This window comes from Atractosteus spatula, chromosome 8, assembly GCF_055471065.1.
Source record: "Atractosteus spatula isolate fAtrSpa1 chromosome 8, fAtrSpa1.hap1, whole genome shotgun sequence".
Classification (NCBI taxonomy): domain Eukaryota; kingdom Metazoa; phylum Chordata; class Actinopteri; order Semionotiformes; family Lepisosteidae; genus Atractosteus; species Atractosteus spatula.
Window position 1 is genome coordinate 50,947,448 of NC_142713.1, and position 22,810 is coordinate 50,970,257.

Consider the following 22,810-nt stretch of genomic DNA (forward strand, 5'->3'; position numbering starts at 1 on the left):
GCTTCAGTGAACCGTCGTGCCGGAAGGAAAGATGGCGGATCATGAGGAGCAGTTATCTGATGAGGAGAAGGTAGGGGATGCGGAATGTCTTTTGTTGGTGTCACGGCTTAGGACAGAGAGTGATGCAGGATTTAATAGTCTTTCACTCCGATTCTTGTATATACGTAGGTGCTCAGGTAAAGTATGGCGTTGTTCGTCTTTACAAGTAGGCGACAGGCCGCTGGGTTCTAGGCTTGCACTAGTCTATTATTTTTAGCTCAGCAGTCCCTGCCCAACTTCCGTTTCTGTCTGCGAATCTCAAACGGGGACTCCTTGTACGGTCCGATCGCAAAAATAGGAATGGGTTTCCATATAGTTGCTCCAGTTCCTAAAGCGGTAGTTTGCATTGTTATCCTTCTGTCATACAATTTGAGTTTATGTCCGACCTGTTTTTCTGTGACCATTTCTCACATACAGGATATGTATTTACTAGTACACGCCCTGTTGCCATTGGCGCTGCTTGCTTATTACTGCTTGAGTTTGCACAATGAGAACCAGAGCCGGGAGGAATAAGCCCCATACTGTGCTGCAGGTTTTCCAATTGCAATGTTGCTGTTGAAGTTAGTAAGGACGCTCTCCGCTGTGCAGCTGTACGGGCCCTCAGGAAAGCTTGGCAGCCTCTAGGGTACAAGGGTAAGGAAAGGGTGCTGCGAAATAATGGTTCGCAAACTAAACAAAAAAAACTTGAAGTAAGGTAAATGGTACAGAGGTAACTGCCGGATTATACTTGCGGAGTTGTGTAACTTCCCAGCCCCTCAATTTACAAGAAATGATGCGGTGCATGTGTTGTGATAGCATCCATTTAATTAGGGCACTGGAAGCGGAGTTCGCTATATTTCGCTCTTACAATGTGGTTCTTGGATTGTAAATGCATTTAACGCGGCCTGGTTATTTATTGTGAAATGTGGGCAGCTATAAAGCAGACTTCCCGGCTTTTTTGTAGCAGTCAGTGATGTATCATTCGAAATAAACTAGATTATATTGGCCTGCTTCACCAGTAGGATTGTAAATGCAAGATGACAAGTTCTTAGATGTTCAGCAGTGTATTGTAAAAACAAGAATCCATCTGACTGTTAAAGGTATTTATTTTCCGGGTTTATTTTTATGGATTCCCAACTTTTCACGCTTAATCTCTCTTAAATTCCCATATTTTAACATGCATTTATAATAGTTTTTAAGACGATGATTTCATTTTTTTTTCCATGACATCAAAGTGCATGCACAATGTTTTGTCCCATGTGGGATGTTGGAAATGTCAGTCCGAAGTAATAAATGTAGAATAAACAACATGTTTAAGAATCCTGGCAGTGACTGAGTTGTCAGGTCTTCATTTGGAGTTGCCCTTAAGAGAACTAAAAAGCCATTTAGTTCCCATAAAGAATTTGAATCATCTGGTATGAATGTAAAGTCACAGTATGAGACAAGACAAAACAAGGAGTTTAGTACCTTTTTGTTTTGGGCTCTGAGCATCACACGCACCTCCCCTTATCCGAAAAGTCTTTATGACACTGAGTATTATTTAGGGATTAACCAACACTGCTAGTAGCCTGAAATAAAAACAGTGAGTGAATTTGCTGAATAAACATTTAAGATACCACAGAATGCATTTGGCTGCCCGTCTCTGTCCAGCTCTGTCCATCTCTGTTAATATTAATCGAAATCTAATCTAAAAGAACACTAATCTGTGCACATTAAAATCAGTTATTCAAATTGCATTGCTGTGCATTAAAGATGTATATGATAACCGTTTGTTTCTGTAAAATCACCCCAAACTGTTGCTTTGTACTATTTATGGCTTTTCACCAAGAAATTGGTGCAGTTTGTATAATGCTGTAGCTGGAGTAACACTTCTAGATTTATACTTGTGCTAAGGTTACTTCAGACTAGTTAGAAATACTGCAGTCTTTCGAATAAAACACATCAGAGAGGCAAAGGTGCTTTGCTGTAAGTTTTTAAAAGACTGTATTTTATATTATGCATGAGAATTAAATATAAATTCTTGATCACATTGTATCACTGTTTAGTGCACAGTACAGTGTCCCTCATTACCTAGTACATCTGTGTTGTAAGATTTTATTTGTAAAGATTAAGATTACTAATATGACATCAAGAGTTTTAAAACCAGCTGTGGAGACTTGTAACATTCATTGAGTGAAATTAAATCTACATTAAGTTGCTGACTAATGAACAAGCCCACTTGTTTTTTTAGCCTTTTAGTTGTTAAGTTTTGTTTTTTTCTGTGGGGTGATTGAAAGTCAAACTGAAACAAGTGATGGCTAAAAATTAGAAGGATAGTTCATTGGTGACTGAAGTTTTTTTTTTGTCAGAAGCCAACAGTTTTATTATTTGTATCTTGTGCACTTAGGGGTTAATGTCTTGGCATTGACGTTTTGTTGAGTTCACAATCCTTCAGTGCAGCAATGTCACTTCAGCAACAACAAACACCACACATTAGTGACCTGAAAACATTTGCGACTCTTCAGTATGGAAATGAAAGGTAAAATATTCTACAGAAATGTAACAGTCACCACAGTGATGGAAATTTCCCACTAAAAACATTCACTAAAGCTAAATCATTCACTAAATAGCATGATGTAACTGACTACAGTGGTGGTGAACAGTTTGGCTGATTATAGTACTTTTTCTCTGAAGCAATTGCTGTGACTATTTTGTGTTTTATCCTTTGTAAACTATGCCCACACATTTTTGAATGCCATGTTTAGGGTACCTTGCCATATTTCATAACATTCTGCTGTTGAATAACAGGAATAAGAGATGAAAAACACAACTCCACAGATCACCCTTGGTGTAACTGGGTCATCAAGAATGTCAATAGCTGTGTTGTCTCAGTGCCGTGTGAAATTAATTCGAGTCACATAATGCAATTCTGCACATAGTCTAATTGAACACAAGCTGTACCTAATTTAACTTGAATGGCCTCATCCTGCCTTTGTGTTAACCAGATAAACTAGTTCAAATTCAAAGAAAATGTATGCAGAAAGATTCTGTCCTTTAAGAAAAATATAATGTTCTTACATGCTAAATATGATTAGGATATCTAGTCTTTACCATAATTTTGTTGGTCTTTTTTTAAGAGAGACCTTTCACTATAACTAAGACCATATAGCTTAGCATTTGTGGTAGACAGATTACTGCACTAGGAAACAATTCTTCCATAATATGTAGCAGCGAACCAAACACTGACTACAGATGCATTTACACTATCCTTGTAATCCAGAAGAAGACTGATTCTGGCCAATTTTTTTAATGTAAGGGCTATTGGTTACATTCCTGCAATCCTAACTTGTACCCTCTCAAAAGCTGAGTTTGTTTCCAGACTGGGTAGATAAGAGTTGGTACCTTGCTATGTTTCTTCCTGTGGAAACGTGCAGAGGCGTATTCTGGAAATAGCGATATTCATGAACAACATTTTTATTGTGTTGCTTTTGTTTTTTTCCATTCAGGCATTAATATAGATGTATCAGTCAAATGATGGTACTCATTGATTTTGCCATCACAGTAGTGTATCTGTCCTCCTGTGAGAATTACCCCCTGCTGTTTCGAACAAGTGTTCTGCCATTGTCTTTGGAATCTTACCAGAAATGTCCCAGCATGCTTGTGTGAACTCACCTTACAATGTCTGTGGCATTTCTGTGTCCGTCTTCTGGTATTCTTTCAATACAAGTTTAATTCCCATTTAGTTACATGATTGTTAATTCTACTGTAAACGCTACCACAGGATAAACGTTTTTGTAAACTAATAGAGGTTAAATTAAAATTGTAGATGCTCACAGCTTCTAATCATATTGCATATGAATAGGTGATAAAATTTAATATGCTTAAAGAATGAGCAGAGTTTTTAATCATTTGTGCAAATTGGCATTATTAAGATTAAAATCAGAGTATTGCCTTATTTCCTGTATGGGTTTAATTCATGTCAAAAGAATGCGTGGCTTCCAGACAAAAGAAAAGGGAGCATTTGAGTATCAAGTATTTGATCATGTGTGAACATGCCTGTTCTCTGCTAACAGAGCAGAGGTTTAGATTTGGAACTTGTTTTTTGAAAAATGCCTTTTGTGGCATAATATATCAGAAGCATCAGAAAGGACCCCTTTGACAGAATGGGTAACAGGTTTTCAAATAGAAGGTTATTTAGCATGGTCAAAGGAATAAATGTTGTAGAACAGAACGTTTTGCTTCCATACCTTAAGGAACACTTTCGTCATGAGTTTTTCCAGAAATATACTATTCAGATATTTTTTAAATTTTTCTCTTAAACATAACAAATAAGAAACAAGAGTAAAACATTTTTCCAAACCTATAAATATAGTTATAGAAAGTGATGATGGTAGTAAGTAAATACCATTTCTTTATATGTCAACATAAAAAAATAATGATTCATGCCTTTTCAATTTACAATATAATTACGCAGTAGTCTGTACCATAATGATTCCATTTACATTTGACCTGTAAGACATGACGCATTTTTGCTCCAGTTACAACTACCAGCCTCTGGGCAAGCTAACATGGTGAAATATTTATAACTGGGTGTCACTGACGAAGAGGTTCAGTTCTTGTATACATTAGCTGGCTGTGTGATGCCTTTCCAGTTTTTAACATAAGGTATGACATACCTCAGTATGACTCAGAATGATCTTGGAATGACAATAAAGGTAAAATAAACAGTGACTTTTCTCAACCATTTTAGTTATCTAGTCATATAAAATTTGGGACACACTCTGTGCATGTCTTATGCGCAAAGATCCATAAACCTGTGGTTCCAGCCACTAGTCTGTCTGTCTTGTAAATCAAACTTGGCGGGTATTGCGGTGTTACTGGCTTTTAGTAAAAATTGGAATTGAGAATTGTTGGTCAACTCAGCTTTTTTGGATAGGATGTTCTTACCAGGACAGGCAAGTCAAGAGACAGTATGTGCATTCGTGAAGTGAGCGCTATCTGAGCCATCCACATTTTTGTCACTCTGAGACCTTCACAGTGCCTGGAGTACAATCATTGAATGAGATCAGGCACAATCTGATCTCCAAATGCGCACTTTTGTGGGCCAGGAGCTATAAAACACCCTTTTTCTTACATTACCTATGTTTACAGTTATAATACCTTTATTTTCCTTTTTATAATGGACTGTCTGTATTTAATATTTCTCATCAGATTATAAAGAAATAAGCATTTTAATGTTTTACAAAAAATAGGTACAGACTTACATTACATTTAAATAACTGTTAAAAGAAAAGCACATTAAATTCCATTTTCTAAATTACCTCATCTGTAGCTTATATGTAGGAAAGTATTTTTGATCCCTGCTGATGAATTTGGATCAAACATTTAGTTGTGCTTACAAAGAACGTTTTTTTTTGTGGTTATCAAGGAATAATTGCAATTTACAAACTATTCAAGGCCAAATCCTTGAAAAGTCTAAATATAACATCTGTAGTAGTAAATATGAACTTATGCAAATGAACTAGGATGGACTCCACTTCCTGACTCAGATTTAGAGTAGAAAAGACTGAAAGCTCGAGCGTAAGAGTTAAGAGTTTTACAAGGAGAGCAAATACTTCACTCTCCTGCCAGTGTAAGATGTGCTATTCACACAAAACATCAACTTATGATGTTTTACACAAAATATACATTAGTTGATCTGACAGGAAATAGTAAATGATTTGTCTGTATGAAAGTCAACAGATTTGCAGAAACAAAACATCAAATTCCACATGTGCTGGTAATGCAGCTGTATATTTATAATGGAGTAGGGTACATATACATGGTGCAGCTCTCATGGGAAAATTATCAAATTGTTTTGGAATGGAGTTATTTATATTTTGCATATTTGGTGTTTTAAGAAGGTTTCATTTTTTGGAAAAAACAGTTTGTTTTAGCCTTTTAACATTTATTTCAGGTGCACAGATACATCATCTGTAGAGTACTTCAGAGACTCACAACAGTTTGGAATTCATGAAGTGTTTACAGAGTACTTACACTACCAAACAAGAAGTGGAAGTATGTTTCTGCTTGCATCATTCTGTGTTTAGGATCAAGAGCTGTCAATGAATTTTTTTAACAGAGGTGATTGTTTTCTAACTTCATTTTAGAAAACATGGAGGGCAAAGTTCAGTGCATAGTATATGGGGGGAAAAAAAAGTTTTGTTCCAAACCAAATTAAAAGACAAGACAGACAATAAGGCTGAACACGTGTACTACTCTTGAAAGTTTGTACAGAAGATAATGGCCTTTGATATGATGGGAATTTGTTTGAAGATAATCCCTTTAGTAAATATAATTAAAACTGGGATTTAAAATTAATCGCCTATGCTGAAGGAGTATTGTTAAGAAAATGCATATTCCCAGTGAAGGTGCTGCCAAAGGCAGGTTGCACTTAAGGATTCCAATGTTGAGGGTTCAAGCCTGAGTCATGTGACTAGCCAGCTGTGACCAGCAGGCCCAACTGGGCACATGATTGGCTGAGCACTGCTGAGGGTAGGATTGGGATTGGTTGGCAGGGCTGCTGGTGATACAGTGACCCCTGTGACTTCCTATACACTTGTAGGCTTGTGGTGTGGGAAGTATCTTTCTTGCTGCTGGCACTAAATCTCCAGTACGTGCTTGTTTCCGGTGACTTGTTAAAACCTCCACATATAAAAAAATGAACTGGGAATTGTACATTAAAAATAGGCTTTTCATTTTAAATTAAAGTTAGCGGTATCCTAACAACAAACCAGAGTGAGGAATATGCATTACAAAATGTTCTGTATGTTTCCCTTATGTGACATTTAAGGCAGTGTCATCATAAGTAATATAAGTATTATAAAATCTGTTTAACAATACTGAAGTTCATACAGGACCATTGGTAATTATTAACACTACTGGAGTAAGAAATGTTTGTTCCCATTATTCATTTCCCAGTTTGACTCTACATGCATAGGATTAGGGCTCAAGTAAAAACTTTTTTCCGTTCTCCATCTCCTCTAAAACCATATTCAAGAGGAAATGTTTTAAAACAGTTCTTTGATGCTTTCTATGCCACATGATAAACAACATGGAATACAATGTTTTTTTTTTCTTAATAGGGGAGTAGTTTTAGCTGGCAGGATTTTAGCAGTAAGGGGTCCATGGCAGATGTTTAAAACTTGTTGTACAGAGTATGGCTCTCTGGGGCTTGAGGAGATCTGAGCTGGTACTGTGAGTTTAGGAGGAGGCTGCACGGTCTGTCTTCCAGCACGGACATCCTGCTTCAGCAGTTGACATGTACTGTACAGGCAATGACATTTCGGGTTAATCTAAGTAAAAAAGCAACCTTCGGGGAAATGATACATTTTGTGAAACTGGTAGCCCGGTTTCACAAATCCATCTAGGCAAATAGATGAGTTTTATAAGCACTTCTAACTTAAGAAGAGAAAACTCAGATTTACAACAGAAAGTGAATGTTCCACCAAGGAAATCCTTAAATCAAAGCGCAGGTAGAGCTGATGTACTGAAAGTCTTTTCGAGTGTGAGTGCTGAAAGCCGTTTCACGGCCTAGGTTTGGGACTGAAAAGCCTCCAAAAGTCCAGTAAACGAGAGAGAAATTCTTGGTAGGCAGCACATTGAATAGCAGGATGGTGCACCATGCTTTAGAGCATGGTGTTTAGTGAAAATTGAAAAGTCCATATGTATTATAACAAATACTTGTATGTTTTGTAAGTTGTTCTTGTATCAGTATTGAAATGAGTTGTCATATCTTTCAAATACATAAAACTCCAGGTTTAACTGACAAACACTGTTTTTAAGAAATATCGGACTTTCCCTGCAAAATGTATTAATAATAAAACAAGGTAAAAATAAATACCACATAGGTTTAAAATTTGGGAATATCAATGGCAAACTATAGGGTAGCTCATTTGCTTACAGTGGTTGTAGTTTTAGTTTCATGTGCTTTAGTGAATTTCATACATATATACGGCACATGAACAGTTTTTATTGACTGTTGATTGTAATTGTTAAAATAAGTTAAAAACCCAGAAGGCATATGTGTATATATCTCTCATATAATTGTTTTTGTGATTTAACAGCAATAACAGACTCATCCCTCCCCGCCAATTAGTCAGTTAAATCAAGGGTTTATAGTATATCTAATTTTTACAGCATTTTTTTTTGTTTACAGTGCGGCTTTACCCTCAGTGCAAGATAAGCATGAATTATTTCTGACATTGTTTTCTTTTGTGATATCAGTGGACTAATCAGCCTCTGCAGATATGAAATGAATGATGCTCGTGAGGGAAAAGGTAGTTGCAGCAACTAGTTGTCACTCAGACCACATCCAGCAAGACGTCTGTCTGCCTTGGGGCTCAGGCAACTCAAGGGATTCTCTTGCACATTTTCATGCCCATGTATGGTAATGAACAGCACAGGGAGAGCTTGTCACTGCAACACTTGTCAGTTTCAGATGTGGTTGCAAACAGGAAGTGCTCAGAAGCTTCTCAGTAAAATTTGTGGACAAAACAGTTGAAAATCCATTTTTATTTACGCTAGGCTGTACGTATTTCTCTTGAGATGAGAGGCAATAATGTAATTTTGCCTTCTTCCAGGCAAATTATTGATTTTCATTTTTTTTTCTGCTACCCTTTTCAAGGATCACATAAAATCACATTTCCAGTGAGTGACAGGACCGAGACATTTTCTAAGATACTTTGTGAAGAAATGTCGGGGCTGAGTGTATTTAATATAAAGAAATGTTTACAAATTAAGGAAGAGAAAGCACTTGAGTGAACATTCCATATTCTTTTGCCTCTTTTTCTGTTACAGCATTTGAATAGGTTAATTCTTTAAATTTATTTTATTTGGGTTCAAACATAAATGTCATACAAAAGATACAGATGAAAACATTCTCCCCCTGGTGCCTAAGAAAATTAATGTACTTTGTTAGAACAGCGGTGATAGCCTCCTGTCTTTAAAAAATAAACCGTTGAAGATTTTCTAGAAAGATAATTATATTGATGTATAAAATGTGAATTTTAGTAAATAACCTTTATTATTCCTGTGACCAGAAATTTGGTAGAATCCATTTTATTTTCATTTATATTGTTCAGAGACTTTTGATTTGGAGAATGTTCTTGGTTAGGTACCTCTTTTTGGTAACGATGGTTGCTGTGGTGTGCGTTGTGCCGATAGAGCTAGTCAGTGAGTTACAGCGGATGTCTTAAAGCATCGCTTACTGCAGAGGCAGGTAGTTTTATGAAGATCCCAAAGACTGACCTGCAAGCGCCCCATGATTTCTTGACATTATATAGTCTGAATTCATGCACGTGAAGACCAATCTAATGTTGCATAGATAACAAAATTAATGCAATAGTGATTTAGTAATTACATGGTTTGTTGTTTTTTTAAGAAGGTGTATTTTCATCAGGTAAAGATAGACTTCAGAACAGTTCTTAATAAAATATTTTTATTTTTTAAAAAGATTAATTTTTAAACCCTGTATGTAGTTTATATTAGTTTGTACATGAGTAGTTGCTTCCACAATATAGATTTAAAAAATGGAAACAATATTATTAGGATGTTTCTGCAGTGCTCAGATCTGAATTTGAATTCCAAAACTTATTAATGGCAAGACAGCTCTTGCTATAATAAATGGTTTTGACTCAAGCAAGAAATAAAAATATGTAGAGAGTTACTACAGTATGTGAGGCCACACTGTTGCAGTGGGTTTCCTGTTGTATTTTAACGTTCACTTCTGGTATCATTGCAGGTTCGCATAGCTGCTAACTTTGTCATTCATGCTCCTCCTGGAGAATTCAATGAAGTTTTCAACGGTGAGTTTGGATTTAACATTTTTGCACACGAGAAATGTTGCATCTTGCTATCCATAATAGTCCAGCATCAGTATTATGGCACCTTTCAAAAGTTTTTAGTTTTATTGACAGTTCAGATAATTACACTGAATTAAAGATTACAGATTACTTTTGTACAGTGAACAAGAGTTTCCAGTACACCAGTCTTTTTAGATAACGTGGGTTAGATAACGTGGTCTGATTTAATCCAGTGACGTCATATGGTTTAATTACTGCGGATCTGGGACTGAATAATAGTCATTGAATTATGATAAGCTAACATTAGAAATATAAAAGTTAGTCTGAGCTTGAATAATGTTTTATTTTAAACCAAACTCACGTGCAGTACTTGAGATGCAGATGAGTTGATTTGTGTAGAATGGAACTGCCATTGGAGTTTTCTGAAACATTTTGGTTCTGGTGATTCATTAATTTCATTTGTACTCTATATAGTACCCCTACAGCGGGTGTTAAGACTGGTGCTGTTATATCCTCTCTATTTGCACTCACCAGTGGCACTTGACACAGATGCTCACTGTTACTTGTTTTGTTCTCCTTCACTTTCACTTCTATTGATATAAGAGATCAAAAGCATTATTTCTCTTTATCATGACAACATTCTTTATTTATATTTCTAACTCCATTTCCCACATTAATTGTGGGAAATTAATTGTTAAATCCATTAATTGTTAAATTAAAATTGTTAAATTTAGAAATCAGTGGAATACCTTTCAGCCCTATTGGGGCCAGAGTTCCCTTAACACTGTTATAGTAGGATCTCAAACCTCTGCAAAGTGAGGATCCATAGTACTCAAATAAAAAACGTTATGACAAAAATCTGTACCCCCGCTTCAGGGATATTCTTTGTGTTTATTTAGTATGCTCTACATTGTCGTAATAAAAATAATAACTTGTATAATAATAATAATAATAATAATGCGTACACCACAACCTCCTCATCCACAGTTTCTCCATTTGCAGTTTGCATACTCGTATTGCTCAGGCCTGAGAGGCATTCCTGAAGCTTCTAGAACATTCTCAGAGACCCAAAACTTCTCAGACCATCTCCAGGGCTCAGTTTATAATTTGTGTATACAGAATGTGTTGTCCTCTGTGTTGCCCTTGCATATCGCTCATGCTTCAACACCCAGATCTCGTCAAAGTCAGCCTCCCACTTCTTACATTTCTTTCAGCTGATTATAGACTAAAGAAATGTTACTGTTCAAGCTGAACATTCATGTTTCTAAAATTTTTTCGTGTTCCCTTTCAATTGCAACGAATGATGAATTTGTAATGAACTTCAAAAACAAATGTGTGGCCAGTGTAATAATCATTAAGATATAAATCATAGTGAGAGATTGCACATTATGGTGTAGCAAGAATGAAAAATCTTAAATTTTCTTTAATTTCAGCACAAAACGTCAGGATATTGTTGTTTTAAAAATTCAGCCACTGTTACACAGCCCACAAGCTGGTATTGAGACCTCCTAATGGACTTAAAGTCAGGAGATGCTAGCAACGTGCGATTGATATTAATAGTCGTTTGTTCTGAATTGAGGGTCTAGCTCATAAGTCATTCTGCTACAGGCAGTGTGAAAACAGCTGTTATAAGGCTCCAGACGTCTATTGCATGACTAGCCTGCTTTGGCATAATGACTGTCAAAGTCTTCTTGTTGACGGTCTTGTTGCTTTGGATGGTTTTTAACATTACGTTCGGCATTTATTTGTTTTCTGTAGGTGAAAACAATTTTTTTTCAGCATTTTGATACACCAAAGACTTCTGATAGACTTGGTATTCTGAATGCTGCCTTTCCATGTTTTAATTGCCTCTCATCATAATCCAACTATGCTGAACAGAATGTTTTAGTTCCCATCTCTTCACTGCCCCCACTCCTTCTAAAACATGAAGAGGTGAAAAAATACATTTAGTTTGCTTCTCATAGAAAGCATATTTGCTTGTATTATGTCTTATAAATACAGAAAAGGTTGAAGATGGTAGAGGGGGCCATCTGGCCCATTCAGTAGCTAATAGATTGGAGGATCGCATCCTGCTTTTTCTTGAAAGACGACATGTTTAACAACAAAGCTGGGTAGCTTGTTTAGACCCCACAGCCCTTACATCACAATATTAAACAACTGAACTAACAATCTTCCAACCTAACATTTTCCTCATCAAGAGATAGGTGCAGTACCCCAGCAATGTGTTCAGTACATTTATTACCTGTTAGAATCTATTATTCCGGTTATGTAGTGACAGTGCATAGTTTTTTTACCATCAATATTAACCTGCATGTTTACCAGCCTCATTCCCTCTCTTATTGTGTCTTTATTGAAATAAATCTTACAGTTTTTTCATTGTTATGCTTTGGTTAAAAAAATCTTTTGCTTCTTACTGTAGTCTTACTGTCGACTTTTGAAATTTCTTTGCTCAGAACCCACACTAACAGGTATTAGCTGTGACCAAACCAGTGGCTGGAGCTGGGTGCATGGTCCTCTTGGCTTGGGTATTCTTTCACACAGGAGTATGAACTGTTTTAAGTCTCAGTGTATGCACAGTGAGGTAAAGTCGACCTGACTAATGTGCTCATACATCTACTCTGCTTTGCATGTGACTAACAGAGATGCACATTATTACTAAGAAGTCTCTGCATATTTTCCATACCTTTTTTTAGCTCCTTTGCTGTTACTTTTTTGTCCTGTTCTAACAGCATGGTCTCATTTTGATTTTTGATAAATTTCATTGTCAACAACATTGATTTTCTCAATAAATAGTTTAGCGCACCACTGTGATGTTTATACAACTTTTGTTCCACAAATCACACAGAAATAAGAGTATTAAAAGCCTTAAGTCTTTAAACTAAGTAGATAAACAGACTTTGGTAACCATTGTAATTATATGCATATTTAATTGTAGTTACCATATATTAGTTGCTAATACATCCTGCATTTACTATTTAACACACAATACAAATTTGTTATATTGCATTTGTGTTTTTTTTTGCCATATACTTGTCAGTGAATGAAAGGACAGTTTTTACTGTAACCCTCCTCAGGTCATTTTGAGACATTTCCATTCTAGGTAAATAAATGTCAAGCCAGGAAATTGAGGTAGGGTGTGTTTTGGCACAAATAGGTATTGAATAGTAAGATATGATTTTAATTCCACATGGCATCAGAAGGAAACATTTCAAATTCGCATTTTTAAGTCATTCCCCATTTGAAAAGATTTCATATAATTTACAGGGAAAACTTAATGAGTATAGGAATGCTTGGGGCCCGTTAGAGACTCACTTGAATGGCACTGGTAAGAATATCAGTAGGAAGTTTTTGAATTAATCTTTTTTTCTTGTTGTGTTTATTTTTTTGTGAATGTAGGAATTTTTTTGTCTAATAAGAAAAAAAACGGAGAGAAAAAAATAAAGTCCTCCAAAGTTGGGGGTGGGGTGGGGGTGGAGGTGGGTTTAAAAGAAAAGAAAAAAAGTAATCGTAAGTAATAATTTTTATGATCAGTTATATTGTGTATTTAAAGGTTCTTTTTGGGATTTAGATAAAGTAAACACATCTCTTTACCCTTCCCAGCAACAGGATTGTAGATGACTGGTCTAAAATGCAATTGGCAGGCAGTCATAACCAGTTTTAATGATTTATGTTTAGTAGTTTTATTGACAGTATATAGAGCAAAATTGTGAACATGGGACTGAATTACCTTGAATACCTTACTGCCTCAGGAGCCACCTAGCTCATGAAAAAACCTTGATGATCCTTGTCCTGAAATCCTTTGATTTTAAACTCACTGTTTCCAGTGCTTTCTATCTGATTTTTAGGATTCTCCATTTTTAAACCTTTGGTAAGGAGGTGCTTTTCCTAGATTACTGTGTAATCACAATAGCACTTTGATATTCTAGTGATTTTTAACATTTTCCTTTTTACAGATGTGCGATTGCTGCTTAACAATGATAATCTTCTCAGGGAAGGTGCAGCTCAGTAAGTATTGATAGCTTATGCATTTTCACACCCCACCTCTTTCAAAAATTAGATTTCTTATTAGTTTTAACATTTTCAGTGAGTATATTGATGCATTTTTAATCAGCTGTCCCACATCATTCTTTTTATTAAAATCACATTTACACATTTGTTGCTTTAATGGTCAGTAGAATCAATAATGTTCCTAAAATTAAAAATAACAAATGAAATCATTTTGTTTTCCACAATCTGTAACTAGGGTTTTTTATTTATGTGATACAGAAACCTATCACTTGAATATGCTAATAAATTAAAACTTAAAATTGAATATTTTTAGATAAGCTCTTTTGATTTTAAGTCCATTCTTGTATCTTTTTAAAGCTGAAAGTAACAATTTTGAAAATCTTTTTTTTTCTGTAGTGCATTTGCACAGTACAATGTGGACCAGTTTACTCCAGTAAAAATCGATGGGTACGATGATCAGGTAAGAAAAAAAGCGGACTTTAATTAAATTAATGTCTTGTCCACTAAAATGGTTTTGCTTGCACATCGATGATGCACTGTATTAGCAGAAAAAATGTAGGAAGCACATGTTTAATTCTGTTTTGTGACAAATTGATGATAAACTGAAAGTTGATTTTCACAGGTCTTAATAACAGAACATGGTGATCTGGGAAATGGCAGAATCCTGGATCCAAAGAACAAGATTTCCTTCAAGTTTGACCACTTACGGAAGGAGGCGAGTGACCCACGCTCTCACGATGTAGATAACGCTGTGGAGTCCTGGAGGAGTGCTGTGGACAGTGCGGTCAGGGCTTATGTGAAGGAGCATTACCCCAACGGGATGTGCACTGTGAGTATGAGCTCATGTGCTTTGAATCATTTCAATCCAAGTCTCTCAGCTCACGCATGTACCAAGTATTTCAGCCAGTTTTAATATTCAGCTTTCATTTCATTGACTTTACGGATAAAAAGAACTTTTATGTTATAAGGAATTGGAAATCCAAACATTTTATTCATGGTGTTTGAGTAAATAAGTCATTAGAAACCAAACAGAACAGTAGTCTTTTTCTCTGTAGATTGGTCATATGGGATTCACCCAGTAGATTTTTTTTCTATCTCTATACATCTGTATGTTTCGCATGTGTTTATTTTGGGGGAAAAGCTAATTTTATTTTAAATAAATTCCACTATAACTTTACTATAAAACACATGTTAAAACCCCAGATTTTATGTGGATACAAACCTGATGTTAAGTGGTTTATTGCAAGCCTACGTATGTACAATGCTTTTTATCAGTACCACCTTTTTGATATTTGAAGTTATCTGGTAATCTCAAATTAAAAATGTCATTCTCTATTTACATAGTATATTTGCTGAGGAGGGTAAGACTTCATTTACTTCATTAGCAAGTTATAGTTGGAGACATTAATTCGAGACATTGACACTTCTTCCTGAAATTTGTTAATTCACCTTGAATGTACAGTTATTCATAAGAATCAATCACAATTTATACATGGAATCATATTTATAGTATCTGCACATTTAGATATTTGTTGCTAATAGAAGGGTTTTATTATTAAAATACTCATTGTGCAAGTTAACTTTGCTTCTAGGTTTATGGGAAAACTATTGATGGACATCAGACTATCATTGTATGTATTGAGTGCCATCAGTTTCAACCAAAAAATTTCTGGTAAGTTTTACCTTCTCTCATATTTCCATTTATCCCTGCAAAAGTACTGAAACAACTACTTATATGGAACTAAAATAATGTATGAACCCAAGGTAAAGAAAACAATGATGAAATGTAATAATGAAGTCTAGTATAATTTAATTGCAATGCTCTAGTACATCCTGGACTGATCATTTGGTCCCTTGTGAGGGGTTCCTGGATGTGCAGTGGACACCCCCAGACACTCACTGCTATTAGTAATAATAATGAAATTGCCATTATCTGTTTGTCATGGAACATTAGGCAGGTTATACACATGAGGGAAGGCTATTTGTCTGTTGTGCTGGTTCAACTGTCAGCAGCTCATCAGTCATACAAACTTGTTTTGGCATTTTTTGAAACATTCTTAATCCAAGTATAAGGAACTGGGGAAATACAGCACCAAAGCTTAATAATTCTCATTAAATAACTGAAATAATGCTTCAAACGTATAACCTAAATGTACTTTTATTTTGCCTTGATAGTTGTTGTATCACCTTTGAATATAGCATTTATTGACTTTACTTCAGGTTTCACATGACTTGGTACCATTTTAACTTAAGTACAGGTAATACAAGTACAATGTGTTTAATGTTATTCTTTGTACTTTATATGTATGCCAAACAATCTTAAGTGTTTATGCATGAAATATGTTATCTTTAGAAGATATATTTTCTATAAACAGTCTATGATGAGAATAACCAGCGATGATTAAATCCTACTAATGCAGTGGTATAGTATGTATTACAGTATACTGTGTAATGTGTTGGGGCATTCTTAGTGAGAGATAATCAAACCCAGTATCCAACAGCAGGTCCAGATATTAATAATTACATCTCCCAAAGTCAGGGAACGTAACGAAGATTATAAACGAGAGAAGGCCATTCAGCCCATCTAGCTCGTTTGGTAGTTAGTAGTTAATAGATCCAAGGATCTCCTTCAGCCATTTTTTGAAAAATCCCAGTGTATTGGCTTAAACATTATGGCGCAGTAGCTTGATACTTCCACAATGAGTTAGGTGGACAAGTGCCTCTAGTTCTTGGGTTTAAATGCACTTTCACTAAGTTTCCACCTGGTGCCCTTTGGTTTGTGTCACTATTCATTCTGAATAAGTCCTCTGGGATGACTTGGTCAATGTCCTTGAGGGTTTTGAATACTTGTATACTTTCCACAGAAATATATGACAATTTTAATAGTTATTTACACATCTTTGGTAACACACAGATTTATAGAGTCCTGCCTTCTCCAGACACAGGAAATACCGACAACTTCTGTCTAAAATTGAACTGCAATTTACCTTAATTGAAACCTGCATCCTATTAAACATCCTGTCCAGAACTCCCTAGAAAATGAATGTTAAATTGGGTACCAATTTTCCTATTTCAAAACGAGGCATCACTTACAAAGAGATGCACCTTAGCCTGTGGATTCCACAAATAAGAAATCAGTATACAGTATAAAACAATACTTGACAACATAGGAGAAACACTTCTCTAGCTCTGCTTCCACTCTCCTCTGAGATCATCCATCCCCCTATTCTCTATTGTGTGTCCTATTTATCGTTACTTTAGGCCTACTTTATCTTCTATCCCATCCCCTTGAAGGCTGGCTAAATAACCTCACTCAGGGTGCTCTGATTGCTGTTAGAGCATATTGGTGGTTACTGTTAAATATAGGTATTCTAAGATGGCAGAAAATTAGTTTGTGATTTAACAGAATTGGATTAGCCTGAGTTCATGATTAATCCCACTCTTTTAATTACCTGTATTTTTGGGTATGTTTAACTGCCTTAAGGCCTTAACTGCCTTAAGGACCTAGAAAAGCTGCTTAGGTTCTTGCCAGTTGTATCATCTCTTTGGAATGGGCTGGTTTCTTGGGCTCTTCAAACATTTTGCTAAAAATACTGAGCAGGGGTGGATCCACGTTGGACCTGATCTAAGGATTTAGATTATTAACTAAGAAGCTGAATGCTTACAGTGATCTTCTCAATAAGTCTACTGGTACCAGCATTTTAGCTTTGTTTTTCAGTTGTATTGTATAACTGTATAGATATGTTTAGAACAAGCATTACTGTGAAGGATTTCATCAACGTTGGAGTTTTTTAAAGTTTTTAAACCTCTGATTTTCTGTTGTTCAAGGAATGGACGCTGGAGGTCAGAATGGAAATTCACAGTCACCCCATCAACAACCCAAGTAGTAGGAATTATGAAAATTCAGGTATCTGTTTAAACATACTGAGTAACTCGTTTTGACAAGGTTCAGGATTTTACAGCATGAAAGAGTTTGAAACATTTATACCAGTTTCGTAGTCTATCATGTGCAGAAGTGCATGCTTGTTTAGAATTACCAGAACAAGCAACATCTTGTAACATATCCTGGAGAGTTTTTAATACATTCTATACATTCATTATATAATGATCTTTTTGTGCATGTCTGTAGAGAGCAGAACTGACCTTTTGGAAAATCTAATTCTAGTATGTTATACAATTTAAAAATGTGGTGACGGGCTTTAATTCATGCTGGAAACCATTTTAAATACTACAGGCACATTGTCTTAAAAATGTACTTTAAAGGGCATGACTCAGAAAAACAGAAATATCACAATACCCTTATTCTTCCCTGACTTAAATAGCTTGTTGTTTTAATTATAGGTTCACTACTATGAAGATGGCAATGTTCAGCTAGTGAGCCATAAAGATGTCCAGGAATCCATGTCTCTTTCTGTGAGTATGTCACAGTCAGTTCAGTATCATAGGTCTGACTCTCGCATACCAGCTTGATTAGTTATATATTTAAGAAAAGGGAAAATAGTTCAGTTTAATTAATTCACTAACATATAATAAAGTAAGAACAGAATCTGAAGCTTAGGATTCTAATTTTATGGAATACCAGATTATTTTAAACAATAAGATCAAGGCACTTTGAAGACATTTGTAGTACTTGCACTTGTCTGATCCTGAGTTAACTTGGGAGAAAAAAGTAGTTTGAAAAATGTAAGAAGTAGAAATGAAAAATAATTAGTAATGATATAATGATTTATGATTATATCCTGTGTCATCTTTTATTTGGTGATGTAGCATATACATTAGTTCATGTACATTCTTTATTCTCAGAAACCGCTAGCCAGTTTCTGAGTTCTTTGAGTAATATAGTGGACTACCATCTTTGTCGGTGGCTCAGTTTTTGCCTGTGTTGGTATTAAAGTTTTGTCACAAATTTGTAAGCCCAGTTATAAGCTGCAATATGCAGTTAACTTTCACAATTCTGATGTGTGAGTTTGACTTTATATGGCTCAAGTAAATACAGCTTTTCACATTCAACTCACTATTATTTTATAGCTGTTATATTTATGTTTATTACTTTTATTAGAAATTGATCGGTTATTTTCATGGAATAATATAATAGGGGGTTGATAGGTTGGTAACCAAAGCATCTTGTATATTTCTGGGGCATTTGTTGTATTTTTGGAATCTTGAATTGCCAGTGAAAAATGGCTTCTGTCATTTAGGTAAGACCAAGTTTAAGCAACTCTGTAACATGCAAATATGAACAAATTGCATGTACAGTGGAGTGTTTAGTAACTTAGCAATAGGGAAAGTGTTAACTGAGTTTATTATTTAACATTTGGTCTGACTATTTTTCTCTCCACAAATTATTAATTATTTTCATATCAAGGCAGTAATAATTAATCATGCTTTGATCTGTGCAATAAGACACTTTGAGTTTGCTTCAGCCACCCAAGAAGTCAGGCAGCTTTCCATTGTATCTTACAAATCTCCACTATGGTTCAGTGAAATCTTCAAATAAATGAGAAAAGGCAATGTGCAGATAAAGTGAAAAAAGAAGCCAAATGTTCCTTTTTCATGTGTCACAAGTATGTTAACAGAGATGCTTAGGAAGATGTTTGCTAAGAAAGATTTAAATACTCAGGGTTTATCATAAAACCAGTTGCCTTATGTAATATTTTTAAACAGGTTTCTGAATGTCATATTTTTTTCTTTTATTTTAGAATGAATCTCAAACTGCAAAGGAATTTGTTAAGATCATGGAGGCTGCAGAAAATGAGTACCAGGTAAAGGTTTTTGTATGACATTTGACAAAAGTAACATTGTAGAGTTGTAAATGTATTGCTTTAATGGTCGTTTTTCTAACGTATTACTTAATTGCTCCTTGTCTGCAGTTTTTGAAATAATGTAATAGTCTTGAGCAAGAAGTAATGACTTATACCATTTCAGAGCATAGTGAACAAACTCATTAGTACTTTTAATGTTTCACTTCCTTCTGGAATTTCCGAAACTTTTTAAATGGTAAAATACACTGATGTGCTGGAAGTCCAGTTAGTCTGCATTGATGTGTTCTTTTCACTTTTTTCCCTTGATGTAGAAAATTGCAATATGTTAAAATTTGTTTTTTATAAGCTAAGCTAATTGTGTTAGGTCCATATTTTATAATACAGGAAGTTGCCTTTTAGCTGAACACTGAGTCTAGTAAATAAAAATTGGATTGTTTTGTACCTAGTTAATCTCCAGATTTGAATCCAATTTTGTATGCATTTTATTTTAAAATGAAGGAAAAACTAAATGTGAAAACCTGAAGAGGAAAAAACTCAATCACTCCAGAAAAAGGCTTGTTAAAACATTTCAAATTATTACCAAAGTTTGTTGAACTCAATGGGTCCCGGACTTCATGCAGTTGTTGTCTCAAAGGGATATGCAACCACTTATTCCTCACCAAGTTCTTAAACAGACAATGGTGCTCATATGGTGCTTAACAAACACATGTGGTGCTCATATGTGGACTGAGTGCACACATTTGCTTAAAAGGCAAGATCGATGCTAATTCCTATGTAATGGTACTGAGTGATCCTCTTCACCCTATGCTGTAGCAATTCTTTTCTGCCTCAAGGGGTGTACATCAGGATGATAGTGTCCTATCCCAAAGATCTGATGAGCATGACACTGATGTTATATGCCATGGCAGTATCACACACTAGATCTGAACTCAACTGAAAATTTATTAGATTTCTGTAGCTGGCATTGCTGCATCGCAGTGCTCGTACCCTGGGTTCAATTCCACACCTGGGGTGCTTTCTGCGTGGAGTTTGTATGTTCTCCTTGTATTCCCATGGGTCTTCTCCGGGTGCTCCGGTTTCCTCCCCTAGTCCAAAAACGTACTGGTAGGTTAACTGGCTTATGGGAAAACTGGTCCTTGGTGTGAGAGTCTGTTTGCGTCTGTATGTCTGCCCTGTGATAGACTATCCTGGTGTATGGATGGAGTATCCTGCCTTGCATCGTTTGCTTGCTGAGATAGGCTCCAGCTACTCCACAACCTTGAATTCGAAGATGTGGTTAGAAAATGGATAGATGAAATAATCTGGTATATGCCTGAGACAGCATTTCCACCTCCATTCGCCAGTGTAATTTGAATGACTTTCTAATGGAAAAATGGTGTTGTGTCCCTCCTGCAGAAACCCACACACTGGTAGACTATATGCTACAGTGTATGCAAGCTATAAAGGCTGCACATGGTGGCCCCAAAGTCCTGTAATGTGACTTTATATTGGCATTTCCATTTTTTGGTCAACTGTTCTATATATACAGGTGATCATACCACATCATAAGTCCTTTCTGATTTTAAGGCATTCAATAGTGACATTTATCAATTACCTGTACTTGTCATGCTTAGCTCTCAATAGAAGCTAATTGACACCATATTAATTTACAATTATTACAGTAAAAAAAATGGTGTAACGACAATCTGTTCATTAGTATATTTTTGCACAATTTGTCAGAAACTAAATAAAAGAGCAATGCAAAATTTAATAGTGTCTTAACCATGTGTTTTTTAATTTTTCAGACTGCCATTAATGAAAATTACCAGACAATGTCGGACACTACTTTCAAAGCCTTACGCCGACAGCTCCCAGTGACACGCACCAAGATTGACTGGAACAAGATCTTGAGCTACAAGATAGGAAAAGAGATGCAGAACGCCTAAAAAGAATATGCATGACTGGATTGTTGTTTTGTCCTTGTATAAATTAAATTAATGAAAGGTTTGGTCTCACAAAATGTAAAACATTTATTACACTTAAGATGCCTACTTTTAATAAGAATTTTTTACAAATGCCATTAACATTCACTATAGCATTTGGAATTTATGTTGCTAAAATATTACCCCATTTCTTTTAAAAAAATATATATATTGTTTTAATGTATTCATACATAAAAGATGCTTGTTTTGCCACACAATTTTATTGTGGTGGTGAGACCACACGTTTTACATGCAAAAAACCCCATAAAAATATTAATAGAAATTATTTAAATTTATCCCCATTCTAAGTGTAGTTAAGAATTTACTTTTTTAAAGGAAAATAGGAATCTTCCAAAATTAGTTTCTTTAATGTAAAAAAAACTTGTTTATTGGCTCATATTCTGTCACTCTTACACAAGCAGTCACCCTCTTCACCACTTAAGCTACTGTTATATGTGTAAGTGTTCCTCATCGTGTGTCTACTGAGCAAAAGAATGCATTGGCTTGTTCTCGAAAACCTGAAAATAACATGATCATGCTGACACAAACAAACAAGTTTCACTGATAAGGTCTGTATCTTTATTCATCTTGCTAAATACAAAGAACATTGCTTAAAACGTGCTTATGTTTATCTACTTAAAAAGACGTTTGTATTACATGGGCCCCCAAGTTCTTATTTTTGTTAAACAGACATGACTGTATTATAACAAGGCACATTGTAATATATACCTGTATTAAAATCTTGTCTGTCAGTTTGGTGATTTATTTCCTCTTGGAATGAACTGTAATACGATCTCAATTATGTTGCATTAAAAGACAGATTTTCTATTTAAACAAGTAGCACATGACTCTGTAATTTTTTCATTACTGTAAACATTTTCTTTCATGATCCATAAGTGGCTGGTTAACTCTAAACGTGAAAATATCTGCTAACTGTATCATCTTATTACAACAGAGACTTTTTAGTTGCCTTACAACAGGTGTTATAGATAACCAAAAAAAGGGGATTTATAAACTATAAATAAACCTGAGTCCTTGAGTGCTGGGTTCTTAAAGATTTCAGAAACTTCTTTCCATTAGCTCCTAATTAAGAACTGAATAATACAGCTGATTTGACTGCTTATTCAGTTAATCTGTTAAATAAAATCAGAAAAAAACTGAGGAAATCCACTGCCTTACACATTCTATAGAACAATCAATCTTATGTAAAGACTATAATGTCTATAACTAAGTAATGTTA

At 35.3% G+C, this 22,810-nt stretch overlaps 1 protein-coding gene across 1 annotated transcript; it reads left to right on the top strand.

The window, feature by feature from the left end:
* Positions 1–22,407, top strand: LOC148829776 (F-actin-capping protein subunit alpha-2). Its single transcript, XM_088923057.1, has 10 exons — positions 1–70; positions 9,779–9,842; positions 13,793–13,844; positions 14,244–14,307; positions 14,470–14,676; positions 15,440–15,519; positions 17,676–17,754; positions 18,189–18,260; positions 19,547–19,609; positions 21,394–22,407. Exons 1-10 carry the CDS (start codon positions 32–34, stop codon positions 21,532–21,534), a joined length of 861 nt encoding a protein of 286 aa, XP_088779183.1. The 5' UTR covers positions 1–31; the 3' UTR covers positions 21,535–22,407.
* The last annotated feature ends 403 nt before the right edge of the window (positions 22,408–22,810 follow it).

What these genes read in the sequence shown, in the direction of transcription:
- LOC148829776 (XM_088923057.1), top strand. Translation starts at nt 32, where the DNA reads ATGGCGGATCATGAGGAGCAGTTATCTGATGAGGAGAAG. An exon ending in AGTTATCTGATGAGGAGAAG is followed by an intron (nt 71 to 9,778) that starts GTAGGGGATGCG and finishes GTATCATTGCAG; the next exon opens with GTTCGCATAGCTGCTAACTT. An exon ending in ACCCCAACGGGATGTGCACT is followed by an intron (nt 14,677 to 15,439) that starts GTGAGTATGAGC and finishes CTTTGCTTCTAG; the next exon opens with GTTTATGGGAAAACTATTGA.